The sequence below is a fragment of the Macrosteles quadrilineatus genome, unplaced genomic scaffold, assembly GCF_028750875.1.
Source record: "Macrosteles quadrilineatus isolate MER2022 unplaced genomic scaffold, UCM_ALF_1.0 Scaffold_4__1_contigs__length_99947679, whole genome shotgun sequence".
Classification (NCBI taxonomy): Eukaryota; Metazoa; Arthropoda; class Insecta; order Hemiptera; family Cicadellidae; genus Macrosteles; species Macrosteles quadrilineatus.
This window is the reverse complement of record NW_026542597.1, coordinates 72640390-72657380: the sequence shown is the minus strand read 5'-3', so window position 1 is coordinate 72657380 and position 16991 is coordinate 72640390. Positions and strand designations below refer to the sequence as shown.

At 32.6% G+C, this 16991-nt stretch overlaps 1 protein-coding gene across 1 annotated transcript; it reads right to left on the bottom strand.

Moving 5' to 3' along the window:
* Nucleotides 1-8382: 8382 nt before the first annotated feature.
* Nucleotides 8383-16991, bottom strand: LOC128991467 (peroxidasin homolog). Its single transcript, XM_054414369.1, has 5 exons — nucleotides 16916-16991; nucleotides 14603-14701; nucleotides 10768-10983; nucleotides 9482-9517; nucleotides 8383-8542 (listed from the first exon to the last, which is right to left on the bottom strand). The coding sequence occupies exons 1-5, from the start codon at nucleotides 16989-16991 to the stop codon at nucleotides 8439-8441; spliced, it is 531 nt and encodes a 176-aa protein (XP_054270344.1). The 3' UTR covers nucleotides 8383-8438.

Below are 16991 nucleotides of genomic sequence, written 5' to 3'. Positions count from 1 at the left end.
ATTCATTCCGTCTTGGAATCATTAACTGATGCGACGTGTGTGGCGTTTTGAATTGTTGCTCAGGTCCTACAGATGACTTTCAAAACATTGTACTATAAACAGGAGATATAGTACAAAATGTTTCTTGTAAATACTCTAACAGTAATTACTCATAATTACCACTAAGTACTACTAAGTACTAATAAGAATGATTGGGAAACTTTATTATTATGTAACAAATAGTATCTCAATAGCTTGATTTAATTTATAATAGAGGGGAATTTATAAGACTTACAATTGAGTAAACCTAATTAGATATCACTTGGATATATTTTATTCTGTTAAGTCAGATTCATTATTAATAATTTCCAACTGTTAATGATGTTTATTGATCAATATTTTGACCTAAAACATAATGAGAACTAAGATGCTTTGATTAAGTATTTATCTTCACTAGTTCTTCTCCTTACAGGTAAACAAGCCCATCAATTATTATATTGCATCATTTTTAATTTTGTTGATAAACAAAAATAATACAAACTAAAGATTTTTGGATAAATTTAAATATTGTACTATAGGACATATTGTTATAAATACTGTAATAAAATACAATTATTCTAGATTAAGATTTGAAATCTTGTTATTAATGGGCGAAATTGTGTGTGTTTTACCACGTTAACTAATCCTCATTTAATTATGAATTAGCTTTAACAGATTAGTTCTATTTACTTAGTTTACATACGCTTTTGAAGCTTCGCAAGTATAATTGATTGTTCTGGAAACTAGTTTGTATCCTAAATTCTGTGTTTCGTAAGAAAGTCTTTTTGATAGTCTTAATTATTTCGTAACATGGGTTTTTCAGAACGCCTTGTTGACAAAGGCTTGTGATAAAGTCAGATCAAGATGCACCACAAGTGTTTTATTATCATCAAATCATTAATTAGGAACACCGTGCTTGCGTCATCACTCTGACAAATCATGATAAAGAAAATTAAATATCACCTCTATGACGGACCTTTCACCATTCCGGCACAGAAGACCATTATGACAAATATAATATTATCAGGTCACCTCTATGAACAATTTCAAAAATACCACAGTAAAGACCACTTTAAATTTGAGATCACCAAAATGGTACGTCGCCATCTTGACAGTTCAAAACCATGACAGAACACCATCAAAGGCTATAGAGTAAACCTATAGTTTTCTCTCTTCAGTCTGTGACACCATCTTCACACACCCCATCCCCTCCCAAACCACCACTATGTCCCAGTACCACAGTTCAAAACCATTCCTGTAAACACCATGTTGTCATATTATAAACATCCCAAGAGGTCTACACCTTTACTAGTTAACGACCCCAACGTATCATAACCTCACATACAACGTTCAAGTGTGTTTGATGTAATTCTATAAACATCACTACATCCTCCTTGGTATGGATTGTAGCCAAACCAGATCTTTACCTCCTCCCCTAATATTTATTGCGTTTGAACATGGACTAAAACACGACAAACCCACTGTACATGTTTCTCTTTCACTTGGAAATCTGCGGTGGATCTTCTTAATGGGTAAGCTTTTTTCAGTGTTCTTGTCTTCAGAGCTACATATAAAACTGTTTATACTCCGTTCAAACACCCGTGGCACCTGAGGGATTAGGAGACCCCATGGAAACCCTTGGGGCCTCCTAATCCCTCAGGTTCCACGGCTGTTTGAACGCACTATAGCTCCTGGTGTAAAATTTCCTCCCAACCCTGATATACTTGTACAATCTTCATGATTATACTTGCCTTTTTAAATGAATATATGCATGTTTAATGTTATTAAAATAGGGGAATATCAAAAAGTAAAATAAGTGTAATTTGAGTACATTAAAATTAATATTTACATTAAAATTGTAGGCCCACAATAATAAATATTTTGCAAACGTAACGACCTATGTGGTTTGAAGAGAATTGTACTACGGCTGTTATATCACTGTCAAATGATGATAGAATTAATATAATGATGTAACGAATCTGACGACTACAGGTGTGTTATTATATGAAGACGTCACTGCAGTAATCACCATTATTGCTGGCGAGCGGCGAGCGCCACAATTGCTTATTGCCATCGTCTCAAGATTCCATGCGCACGTATCGTTTGTTTTATATTTTTATTGCTAATTCAGCACAATTTTAGCAATTCGAATTAAAAAAATATCTACTCGATTCTGTCTTGGAATTATATTTATATGATAGTAGAAACTGAACTATAAAAATATTGCTATGCGATTTTGGTTATCACATTAGGAAATTATTAGAACAGGGCCCAGATTAAACTTAGTATATTTCAGAAAGTTTGATGATTTATATTCAATATCAATAGTTTATAATGACATAGTTTATTTCCAATATGCACGACTTTTGAAACTTTATGTTATATGGTTAGGTATCAGGGTCAATGGCTGAAAGACCAATGACAAAACTATAATATCAGAATATGTTTCATTGTCCCTTAGATTAACACAGTTGAAATACAATTACATTAGGCATATACAAGTGTATTCTCGTAGTAGAAGAATCACAAGTCAGTATCAGGTATTGCAACTTTTCACAATTTATGTCATCGTAATTTAAAATAAAATACACTAAGTGAAGAAAATCACAGTTAAGTCTAGAAATGTAAACTCGTCTTTTTTTAGTTTAAATATACCACGAATTTGGACTTGATTTCAGAAATCGTACACATCACTAACAGTCCATGTGCGAACCTAACAATCAATATGACCTCAAATTATTAATAGCTACAAGAATTTTAAAGTCATAAATCTGTTATCGTTGTTGGAATTTGCGTGTTTTTTATCTTAACTACTCAAACTACAAAACCGCACAATTTTGAATTTTAAATTTTGACTAAATAAATTGGCTCTATCTTCTTTTAATGTTAATGATATGATAGAGTTACATCTACATATACACCCCCCTTTATAGACATCCGCCTGTATAATAATGTAAACCTTCTCGTCCATAACTGACCTTTCCTTGTACTATATCACCAACGATCGAGACTTGGGTTGAAAACGAAGCCCAAACAATATTTTGGTGCTTGATCCCAAAGAAATATTTTTCAAACGGTATCAGCATTCTAACACATACTTTCTCCCATAAGTTTGTCAACAACCTTTATCATGTGTAAGCGGTGAGAGTAAATATACGGAAATGGGATTTGTACAATTTTGTTCAGAACTTAAAGGAATATAACATGTTAAATTTTTATCAAAATCGTTCGGGCATTTTTTTGGGAAAATCAGATTTTTCTGTTATTTAATGGGGGTTTTATGAAAAAATGACATAATTTACAATAACTTTTGAACCGTAATTTTTACAGAAATGGGATTTGTACAATTTTGTTCATGATTTAAAGGAATATAACATGCTAAATTTTGATCAAAATTGTTCGGGCCATTTTTGGGAAAATCCGATTTTTCTGTTATTTAATGGGGGTTTTATGGGAAAATGACATAATTTACAATAACTTTTAAAACGTAATTTTTACAGAAATAAGATTCGTACCATTTTGTTCAGAATATAAAGGACTATGACATACTAAATTTTTATCAAAATCGTTCGGGCCATTTTTGGGAAAATCCAATTTTTCCGTTTTTTTATGGGGTTTTATGGGAAAATCCCTATTAAAAATAAAAATTTCTAAAAAATTAAAAAAAACTATCAAAATTGTAAGGACTTTAACATACTATGTTAAATCAAAACCGTATTTTTTTCTAAAATCCTATTTTTCGTTATTTTATGGGGGTTTTAAGGGAAAATAACATATTTGACCATAACTTTTGAACCGTAATTTTTACAGATATGGGATTTGTACCATTTTATTCAGAATTTAAAGGGCTACAACATACTAAATTTTTATCAAAATCGTTCGGGCCATTTTTGAGAAAATCCGATTTTTCCGTCTTTTTATGGGTTTTTATGGGAAAATCCCCATTAAAAATCAAAATTTCAAAAAAATGAAAAAAACGCCTGGAGATACCATAGATTAGAACCTACATACCAAATTTCATCGAAATCGGACCACAGGTGTAGTCTCTAGCTCTGTACACATCCAGACACACAGACACACAGACACACACACACACACACACACACACACACACACACACACACACACACACACACACACACACACACACACACACACACACACACAGACATCACTTCAAAACACACTTTTTTGGGTCCAGGGGGACCCAAAACGAATATATCCACTCAAAACTCAAACTCGAAAACTTTGACGAAAACAATACTTTCTCCATATACTATGGTATAGGGGGAGAAAGTAAAAAGGGCAAAACTAGATACAACTGTAACCTAGAGTTTTAAATACCTCGTCATCTGTTTGAAGTCATGTAGGTTTTTATTCAAGATAATCACGTCGTAATCGTAAATTTACAGGATTATAACCTGTCTTCAGTACGTGATTGTGATGACCGCCGTCTCATCGTGAGTCAGCATTATATCAAGATCAGCTGGTGACTAGGCTTTTCTACTTTTGCACATTTACTTGGTGTCATTCTCGAAGAATCTGCAAAGGTAGTAAATTTTTTATTTATGTTTCTGTTCTATTATTCTTGATCGTTTCACTTAAACTAATTAACATAGGCAAGCAAAATCTATTTTTTCCAGTTAAATCATGTTATAGTAGTTTATGCAACGATAGCATAAGGATAGTCTTTATGATAAGAGTAGAAAATTTAAAGTACGAGCCTTGGCGAGTTCCTTTAAAACTTCTACGAGTGTCATAAAGGCTAATTATTACGCGAGTTGCGTACACTACTACGACTGTTTTTTTTTTTTTTTTTTTTTTTTTTTTCAATTGCTAACAATCACTATTTAAGAGAGGTTATGTTTTCGTTTATAACTTCTCATTGCCACTGTTTGTGATTCAACGACTTATTGTCCCAACGACTCATCGTTTAACAATTTAATTGGTCTTAATAGTTGATACGTTGACGTTCGCAGTATTACAATTTTACTTGTTTTCTCACAATTCTTTAAACTAATTGGTCAAAAGATTTACTATAAAGTAACAACAATACTGTAAAGTAAGCAAACAATACTGTAAATATTTACATTCTAAGAACCGAATCGAAAAGGCTAGTTTAAAAAACGGTCGTAGGTAAAAATTATTAAAGGTTTTAATAAAGTAAATGCGGGTTTGATTATATTAAATTTTACCATAAATTTATCAAAAAAGGAAGTAAATGTCAAAATGCAACATTTTTAATAGTTATCCAAATACAATTGTCATATATAGATCATTATTAATGATTTTGTAATGACCAAATTACCCTTTTCAGGTTATACCCAAATTCAGTGCAAGGTCATATCGTGAGTGACTTTGCTGAATAAGCATCAAGTGAATAACGTGACAGGAACAACAGTATAACAGGCTACAAGAGGGTGTAGTAAAGGTAAGCTAACTTGTATATTGGTTAAGCATTATGTGAAATGTAAACAGAATATTTTGTAGAACAGCTGTTTAAATACCTAATAAAGTCTGCTTATACGTATTATTCACAGACAATTTACTTTACCTCATCCTTTATTTTTCAAGTTTCCATACTGAGCCTTATAATTTTAATACTTCTTGTTCTATTACCGTAACGTAGTGCTACTAACTCATTGTTTGTATCCTGAAAGTATCTGCATGACAATAGTGTTATTTTAACATCAAATGTTATTGTGGAAAGTAATTATTAATAAAGTTCATCCAATAAAATCAATAGTCTTATTATTACCGTATTTGAATGCCATGCAGTGGTAAGTAAAAGCACTAGTCCTGCGGTTAATCTGAGATTTGGTTTCTTCAAAGACAGACTTTCCTGACTTTGATTAACGCAAGAGATAACTGATTACCTCCACCACTTGTTTATTTCCTATTGCTTATCTTCAGCCTTGAGAGCCGGGTATCAATTTGTGGTAATCATTTCTACCTATACAATCATTCTAGGCTTTGTGAAAACCGGTGGCAGTTCAAACGAGCTCCCAGAATTTCCATTGTGGGTTTTCAATATTTGCATTTCACTTTATTTGTCATTTCCCCTAATTCGGGATTTCGGTTTCAAATTAATTTACAATTTGATAAGTTTGACTACCGTAAATTGTGTAGACATAATTTTGCCATGATCATTCTTAAACATTTGGTTTTTCATCAGTCATTTGTGCTTTAGAATCTAATCGCGCTCCCACCTCAAAGACTTTTTCAGCCTTGGCTCCATGTTACTTTGTGAGTACTTATGTGAATAATTTTGCTGTCGGGTCTTATACAATTCACAAACAGTAACTACTTATATTCGAGTTTGAAGAAATAAGTTATATCACTGATTTTAGATCCACATGAACTGGCTGTGTCCAATGATTTTTTTCAAATATAACCTATAGTTAGATAAACAACTAACAAAGAGTGCGATATATAGTTAAATTATACTTTCTTCATAGTTTTTTATACTACAGTAAAGTAGTGGATGGTACCTGTCAGAGGCGATAGTTTACAATAATTTATCAAGGCCCATGTGGGTGGGCAATGCAAGGTAAAAATGGCTGCCAACATAAAATAACCCAAGAAAGATTTTTTTAAACTCATTTTTAGGCTACAGTTTCAAAACCGTTGGGCATAGAATCAAGCTTTAAGCGTAGAAAATGTTTGTTTTTTTTATATCATTTTAATGATGTACTACACAACTTATGTTGCTATTTGAGTTTATTCCCTTAATTCCCAAAATGACCTGTGTTTGTTTTAATTAGTAGACTTGCACGTAGTGATACATTGGAGTGTATTTTTGGTAAGGGCGTATTTTTATTGATCTGGGATAAAAAAAAATTTGTTCCCTTACATTAAAGTGGGTGACTGCAGTAAAACTAACTGTAAGACCATGAATTTCAGACTTTTTTTAAACACCCTGTACAAACATCGAGATAATTCAAATTAGTTTCATAAAAACGTTCAGTGAACAAATACTTTTAACACGAGGTATCACTTAACCTACCTTTGCATTAGGAAATTTCTAAAAACTACCCCTGCCCCCCAAAAAACTGTCCTTTTGGTGCGTTGAGGGGATTCAAAAATAATTTGTTCGAGTTCTACGGGGTAAAAATATGGGGGTTAAGGTGCTACAAACGATCTACCTAGATTGGTTTGGCCACTATACATCGTTTGTGAGGGGTCTGCCTCAATTAGTATTAGGCAAAAATAAGTAGTAATTAACATCATCACACTTTGTCGATGACTCAAATCAACTCAACTATACGTTCATTTCTATTTTGAAATTCGAAACCCTAACCTGCAATGGTATTTATATCTCTATCAATAGTCAAAGATAAATACCTACATTACCGGAATATATTACATAACCACATAAACACACTTGTTAATTCATAAACACGACTTCTATAGCAGAAAATATATCACCGGTATCAGCTGTTCTTACTTGGACAGCTGGTAATCTATGATGATGGGAATGCATTGTTGATGGAAAAACCACATGGTAGACGTCATTGGAGACAGTCCGACATCCTCAGAATCAATCAGCACATTGCTGTGTTCAGTGCAGTAAATAAGATAAGATAGGTAAGAATTTGACAGGTAGAAAATTTACTATGGTATAATGTAAGTTCTTAAATGCACGTATACTGTTTTAGGTCACATTGTTACCCAATTTTGTTAGAATTATTTCAGGTTCATTCACATTGTATTTTAAGCTGAATAAGAACGCTAAATGAGCAAATATAAGAGTGTGATTATTTATGTAAGATCAGCTGTTTAAGCATTTAAGTAACATCAGCTGTTTCTGTAATCAGGACCATAAATTAATTGTCAAGGACCCGATTGCCACTTTTGTATAACTGTAGCCTGATTGAGGTAGGCTAATCATTCTTCACAGTGCACATCTAAAAGCAACAATTTAATTTATTGTAAATTCATAGTTTTTTTCACCGAATAATTGGCTTAAACAAACATAATCTATAAAAATAAAAGGGTAAGTTATAAGTTATAGGTTTTATCTTGGAAACGCGCCCTATTAAAATACGCAATCAGTTCACCGGTCCATTCACATACTTACATCGGCTATAATTAAAAAAACAACAACAAATGTAAACGTTTAAAATACTCCAGCTTTTTCATAAGATGTGAAGTTAGGCTGCTATGGCCTTCGCCCAAAGACGAATATACAAGAATACAGTATGAATATAGGAATATACAAGATGTACAGTGTATTTCATATTTTAGTGTCTATTAAGATTGATTAAACTACTGTTGGTAGTGTATATCTCAAGTAGGGTATAACACAAATTTGGAATTCCCATGTTTAATCACTTTTAATGCGTGATTTAAAGCATACATCTCCAACCATTCTCATACCACCAGTACAAGTGTGGGGAAGACTTCCTTTAGAACACCTTTTACACCATAGCTACTGGATACATCCATACACGCAACGGCAGGACGGAAACAGCTTTGCTCTGGTTGTGGCCCCTCCCAGCATGCTTGACTCTCTTACTATGTCCTGGAAAGTTTCACACTAATACAGATACATAAGAAGTATTATACCATAAATAATGTAACTAGGTGTACAATGCAGTTGTCTGCTTGCCATATTGAGCTGAGCTAGCATATTAATCCAATACTTTTCCAAAGTCAATGGTATGCCTGTTTCTCGTAAATGAGATCTCTACTCGCAGTATATTAAGTCAATGGAACATCTGGTTCGCATAAATTAAAAATCTTCTTGCAGTATCCAAACTCAATGGTATATTTAGTTAACATAAATTGAATGGTTATTTGGTGGGCAAGACCCCACTAGAAAAACTGGTTTACGTTTTTCTAGTGGGGCCTTGATCTGGGTCACGTCGATGGAATGTCTATTTGCTGTATCCAAAGTCAATGGTATATTTAGGTAACAGAAATGTAATTTTTTTATCTAAAGTGAATGCTGCATTGGCCTAATTCCGGTGACCCTTTGAAGTAAATTATGCTCAATACTATTTTTTCTTTTGTTCTGTCTTTTTAATGTTCTATAGTTTAGGCTAGATGATTCGTTATAAAAAAACATATGTACGACTCTTTTGTTTAACTTTTTATTGTTGTCTTACAAATAATGTCATGGTAACCAATAAACCCATGAGGTCAATGTTAATTTTCTAAAGATGTTTATTCACGTAGAGAAAAGCCCTTTCACCCAATTAGTACCATTTCAGATTTATATCTTCCCATAGTTGGTTACAATGGCTGTGCTGAATTTCGTGCGGATCCCCTCAGCCGTTCAGGAGGAGTATTTGTAAAACAAAAGCAGGAGATTAGTATGAGAGTTTTTCTCATTCCGCTCAAATAATGCCTCAAGAATTATTTGTTGATTTATGTGTTGCATATTTTTATCATATTTCATTTTTATCTTTAGAACACAAAAAGCACAAAATTTAGTAGCTTACAGGATAATATTCCTTACCTCCACAGCAAGCGTTTCCGGCTTCACCACAGCTACCTAAACAAAAATAATTTTGATTTAAGATTTATTGATGGAAAATAAACCATTTCCATTCTACTGCACAGGCAATGTTTTTAATTCAATCCCGAGCCCACCCAAGACTGGCAAAAAACACTATGTTTTTTGATAGGTGTGGTTTTATATAAAATAATCTGTTCAAAGAACAGTTGTAGTGATTTTAGGCAGTAGCGAAGCTGCATATACCACCTACTCTATTTTATATAGGCTAGTCACCTTGCGTTTATATTCAGTTTAAAAATTGAATCTAGACGTGTGTTACTGTCTAGAAGCAACATTAACATTACAATTCAATAATTAATAAGAGACTCATCGGATCTTGATTTATATTGGTAAAACGAAGTTAAAATCAAAGCTTCATCTCCGGACTAATTTTTTCATTATTATTTATTATTTTTCCTCTATTATTATATCAAAAGCGTAATGCGATCTCTACGTCAGAATAAGTATTACTTGTGACATTATTGATGATTTAAAATTAGTTTTTTAAGTTCTTACATTGATTAACTTCAATGGTTTCGTTCTCTGTTATACAAAACAAACTGTTTGTTTTGATTTAACCTAAGATTTTGACTACCTAGTTTGACTACCTAGTTTGATTACATTATCACACAACAGACAAAGAAGTTCATTGTCAAAGGTAGTTCACAATACCTTAGCGCTTCTAATAAAAAAATCGAACTGTAAATACTTTTCTCATGATCTTTTATTGGTAGCTTGTAGCTTTAAAACATTACACACTCCTAGGTGTGTATTTTAAGTTTAATATGAAAGAAGGGCGAGTGTAGAATGGAGTGAGGTGATCTGTGTGTCTTTGCTGACAATATGAGCTGTTCTATAGCCAGTGTCATTTATTGCCCAGTGATCAAAATAAGCTTAGTCCAGTTCACCATCAAAAAGCTATTTTTTTAGAGAATCTATATAGACTATTCTCGAAATCGATTCGGCAACATGTTGATTGTAAATTGTAATGCAAACACCAATAACCACACAGTTACCTTGTCAGTGGATTAATCAGGCTAGTTTATGATTATATTTTAAAACCATAGCCACACAAGGACCAAGCTGTGTATTCACGTTTTATTCATACTCACAGCAGTAAGTAGGCCACAAAAGGAGCGAATTTCATTGGTCAAAATTTTTCACGCCAATATTTGTGATTGAAAGTTGTTGATTTTATAACCTAAATTATATAGAGTTATAAATAAGTTCACCAGCTCTATACTCACTTGAGGGATCACAAAACTTGGTGACTTTTAGGCTGTGTGTTATCCCTTCTTCCAAACCCGAGCCTAATGCGCACTTGTAATATCCACTGTCACTTTCTTGAACATTTTCGATCTCCAAATTTCCGTTTTTCAGTTCAAACCTTGTATCGTCTACATTGCTTAAATTTCTATAGAACAATGTCATACGATCCTTGATCCACTTACGTGCGAAACCTCCTGTCAACAAAGGCACATGACTTCAGTTTTAAGTGAAAACAGTTAGTTATTTTGAAATACAAATGTAATGTAAATGTAAATTTTTTTAAGTGAAAACAGTTAGTTATTTTGAAATGTAAATGTAAATGTATGTATGTATGTATGTAAATGTATGTACCTTGTATAGTTTCATATCGCACCTTCAAATCCAGTTTCAGCTGGACCATACAATGTCTACTGTTCACTGATTTTAATTTGTCTTGTAGCGTTGTCCATTTGTATCGTTAGCAAACACGCACGCGAGCACTCCCAAGTTTTACAGACTTGTAATCAGTCTACAATAATTCTTTTCGTTGGCATCCCAATTTCGTACGAAAACCCAAAATGGGTTATTTTGGGTGCAACTTACAAATTTTAAATGCATAAAGCCCCATCAAGGGACACCTAATTTTAAAGGCCATTAGTTTAAAAGAATATCGGTGAAAAGTAGAGGTATGTTTTTAGTTTATATCACAATTTCCCCTGGGAACCCAAAATGAAGCATGTTGGGGAGCTCAAAAATGTTAAATGTTATGCCTTTAAAACTAACTGCCGCAATTTTGTACTGGGTCGAGAGGGATAACTCTGGTGTCTGCAGATATTCTTTTTAACTGATGGCCTTCAAAATGAGGTGTTACTTGATGGAGCTTTATATTTTAAAATTTTGAGCTGCCCCCAAAATACCTCCATTTTGGGGTTACGGGAAAAATTTTAATACCGACCAAAAATGTGTTTTTAGTTTCTTGTTACGGTACAAGAACTTGCTATGGTTTGGTTATCCTGATACAACCCGAGGTTAATAGGGGGGTTCCATACTTTTGCCCAACGCTAGATATTGGTAATATATGCAGGGTGTTCAAAATAAGTCGGGACATAATTTACGTAGTGATTTCTTGGGTCAAAATAAAGAGAAAATCAAGAAAAACATTTTTTTAACCGCTTCCTTAACCAGATATCTACCATTTTGTATGTTTTACATATACATTTTTATCTTTGTATTGTTTCAAGCGATCTTCATGAAACTTGGTTTGTATGTTAAGGTACAATAGACCCATAATAGGAAAAAATTTCATCTTGATTCAAATTAAAATTTCTAAATTGGGACCATTTGAATTTCTTAAATTTAAATTACTCAAAAACGGCTGATTTTATGAACTTAAGACAAGAAAACTTGTATTTAGAATTTTTACTTCCCTATCAAACGATACCAAGTGCAAAAAGATCGAATGAGAAATAACTTAAATATTATGATTTTTAGTTATAAAATTGGGCAAACCTGATTGGCTTCTGCCATATTCTACCCAATTTTACAACTAAAAATCGTAATATTTAAGCTATTTCTAATTTGATCTTTTTGAACTTGGTATCGTTTGATAGGGAATAAAAAATGCTAAATAAAAGTGCTCAAGACATTTTTTATACGATTAGCCGTTTTTGAGTAATTTAAGTTTAAAGAACTGAAATGGCTGCCATTTTAAAATACAGACCCAATAGGCGAATGGCAAGAATCTTGAATGGCGTCCCTACTTATACCCTATTGGCTACCGGAAGCACCGGCCAATACATTTTTATAAGTACGACTGGAATCGAAATGTACTTGTTCATTAATCAACTTATTTCTATTTTTACATTTTTCCTTATAAATATACAATTCTTCCCAAGCATTCATTACATATCCTTTCTTACAACTCTTCAAAATACATAGATTATCCTCCATTTTTCCTATTGAGTGGCCATTTTGTAACAGGTGTTGTGCGACATTTGATCTTTCCGGTTTGTTGTTCCTCTACGCAGATATGTGTTTTTTTAAGTGGTTAACGAAGTTCACAGTCTGTCCAATGTAGAAGCTATAACAATCGTTACAATTGATTTTATAGATGCCCGAAGCTTCGAATTTGTTACAATCTTCTATTTTTGGATGCAGTATTTTACTCATGGTGTTCTGAGTCCTGTAGGCTATTGAAACTCAGTACTTCTTGAATCTGTTAGCAGTTCTTTGTGTTGTCCCCGTGTAGCTAAATGTGACATATCTGGTGTTTTCCTCTTTTATCTCTTCTAATGTTGTTCTGCTGTGTAGTGTATTCTGTCTATTGATTTTTCTCCTCGTCTTTCTATTGTCTTTCTATTGTTTTGCAATGTTCTCTATTGTCTTGGTTCAAAATCCATTAACATGAGCGATCTTCTTAATGATGTCCAGTTCTTCTTCCTATTGGTTTGGCTAAGTGGGATCTTATACGCTCGGTACAGTATGGATCTAAAGGCTGCGGTCTTGTAGATTGTCGGATGGATAGACTTTCTGTTGATTGTAGTGTCCGTTTGCGTAGGTTTCCTGTAGATGTCAAACTCAATCTTGCTGTCTTTTCTCTCTAGTGTGAGATCCAGGAAGTTGATCTTTTCGTTTCCTTCAAACTCGTTCGTAAAGGCGAGGTTCGGATGGTGGCTGTTAAGTGTCTGCATCATCGTTTCGTGCTATCTTGCTTGTCTGAAGATAACAAGAATGTCATCTGCATATCTAACATACATTTTTACATCATGATTCTTTCTTAAATTCTTTAACATTTCTTTTTCCTGATGCTATAAAAATATTTTTGAAAAAATTGCCGAAAGTGGACAGAAGTGTGACAAAAAAAGGAAAAAATAAAAAATGGCGGATATCTGGTTAAGGAAGCGACTTTGGAAAAAATGTTATCCTTGATTGTCTCTTTATTTTGACCCAAGGAATCACTACATAAATTATATCCCCACCTTTTTTAAACACCCTGTATAGTCAATGATTCTACTGCTTTGCCACGATTGACAAACTTGTATAAAAATATTTTAATTCAACTGTCGGCTCAATTGATTTGATATAATTATCACCAATGAACAATGTTTAAATATTTATTTGCGCATGTCACGATAAGAAACACATCTATAAATAATTATAAATTTCTATAAATCCTTTAACATATGAATTCTGAAAAAAAAAATAGAGCCCGGGAGCTAATAGATACGTATTAACAAAACATAGAAAAATATAACACGCTGATATTTCAAAGCACTTTGGGTCCAACTTATTTACTGAAGAAATTCCATAATATGACATAATATTTTGAATCTAGTCTGAGACATCTGTTAGCCCCTGACACTAATTATTTCAGGTAAGCTAACTAAAATCAATTCCTAATAAAAAATATAAAAAAATAAAAAAAAACTGTCTAAACAGCCAAATAGCTCTCCTTTAAAAATAACCTTCAATATAAATGAGTAAATCAAAATTAACAATTTATAAACCAATACCTGTACATAAAAAGCATTTTTACAGGCACGCGTACCCATAGTATTCGTATGATCAATTTATTTAGTTATTTAATAAACGGTAACAACCAATACAGTGAATCCATATTTTTTTACAAAAAATAGCTCACCCACACTGTAAATTATTTAGCACCAAATAATCTTTTACGACTTAAATCTACGTGTCTCTGTTGTCTTACATCTTTTGGCAGTTTATTGGAAAATTTCAATTCGGTTTTATAAGTTTGGCGTAAGATATCTCTACATATTTTCATTTACTTTATGACACCTGAGAGTTGTATACTAAACAGAATGTATAACGTACTGGGGTCGCCTTCAATCTCGCAGGGTAAGGTCACAAAGCCTCCTTCATACACTTCTATACTTGTTCCAGAGCTGATGATACGAGGTCCTTCATCCATATCTGTAAAAGAGAAACAAGTTATACATTTACTTCTATATACACTTGAAATACCCAAAAAAATATGTTTCCTCATTTGTGTAGGATAAATCGGAATAAAAAACATTTGGGAAAATATTAAAAAAACATAAATAATAATCTTTTACATAATCATCCTTCAACATCGAACACAATGGCAAATCATCAACTTTGTTGTCAAACAGAAGTCATGATTCGTCCAAAATTGAAATACCACTCTATCAATCTCTAACCAATTATCTGATTTTCAAATTCATCTATATACAGGGTTTCCATAAAAAACTTTTCAGGACTTTGGGATGTGAACCCTCATACTAAAGGGAAGAAAAGGGTTTAAGTTTACTCACATTTTAAAAATACGAGCTATCATCATACCAAATTTCAACCCAACCCGACCAGTAGTTAATGCGTGATTGAACTTCAAACAAACAAACGAACGCACAAACTTTCACATTTATAATATTAGTATGATAAGTATTAAGTATCCTAATACGAGCAATGTCTGTTTGTCTGTTTGTCTGTCTGTCTGTAAAATATATCTCAAAATCCAGCGGAAGGATTTTGACTAAATTTTAGAATTACCGACTTAAAGCCCTAAAAACGTCATTGGTGACAGCCACTACCTCAGGAAAATTCGTATTTCACTATATAACTCATATAAAAATTTAACGTTGGCCTTATGAGTTTCTAAGTAACTATTTTGGTTGAACAAAATAACAAGGAAAAAAGGTAAACAAAGGCTTGTAACATCTATTCATAACAAGCTATCCACAGTATACTAGCAAATTACAAACTACAGTACAAAGAGAAAAACGTCAGTAGTTGTAACTATTGAGCAAAGACACTGAATATTACTTGATATGGGGGGAAATAGTTCTGATCAAATACTGATTATTTCACTTAGCTGTCTCCCACCAAAACTTAATCTCTTAAGTACTAAGGCAATTTATTGTTGGCAAACTTTAATTTAGCAGTGAAATAAATATTTTAAAATAATATATTTATTTGAAGTAAATTAGAATAAACAAACATTTTCAATCAGCTGTTTTAAATTTTCTAACTGTCAAAACAATGTTTATCCAAAGATAATTTTAGCATTGATTTTAAGTAATACAATAACTAAACATCGTATATTGTTATAAATTATAGATGTGACGTTTGTAATCAATGTTTTACTCTTTGGTGAAAAGTAGATTTTGCTATTTGTATGCACTTTTTATGGTTTACATAATATGGACAGATGTATTCAGTTGAATTAGTATTATAGCATTGACTATTGGATAACTGTAAATCCTGATAGTAAACAATAAACGCTTCAATCGGACTTATCTGTTTCAGCTATACGAGAGTATTTTACAGAGTATGTTCATGCTGAAGTTTTACTTTTACTTAAAGAAAGATTTAGTTTAGCAGCCTACCAAGAAATAAATCATCTCATTACATATAAATAATCGAATTTTTCATGATTCTTTCTAAACAAATTTCATTAAAATTTGTCACAAAAGCCTTTAGCTTATTGGTGGTTTCGATTAAATAAACCCTCTGGTTTGAGCAAACACTACTTTTAGAGTACGTTAATGATACTGAAGTATGACTGTACATACACTAGCTGTTAGATTTGTTTTTGTTTTAGTTTGTTTAATTTTCCTCTAGTTAACCTTTAGATTCTACCATGGAACACATTTTAAATTGCATCAACAGAAGTGACAGTACGTTTTTCATATAACGTTGGATATTTTTAAAACCTTTGAATTCTGATCCAATTATTTATTTATTAGTTCAGTATTGTATATAAAAAAAAAATAGATGTTGCAGACAAATGTTGTGTAGATAATTATGTGACACAAGAACCATGGAGTTTGGAAGGAACCTTATGTACCAACCAACGATATAAACAACTTATTTTGGTAGTTCTTTACATCGTTGGTCCCAATAGAAAAAAAAAACAGATATATTTTTCCTTGTGGCATGGACATTGATAAAATTAATTTACATCAAGAACAAACACTTAATCAAACAGCAGTTTGCCATGGACAAGGCGGTGAATAAACAACATATCTTCTCTGCGTTTTATTCACTTTGCAGAACAACAAGTTCTCCATGTCAACTCATGTCACTCCATTTGTAATGTCAACTAAAATAGTGAAATACCGGTATGAGTTAAATATTGCAAGCGAAAATAAATTAGCAGTTTCATACCAGCTGATGTTGGACATGTTGAAAGAAGAGCAGCCACGATGATGGTGGGGAATACGTAGAGAGCGGTGGCAGCCAT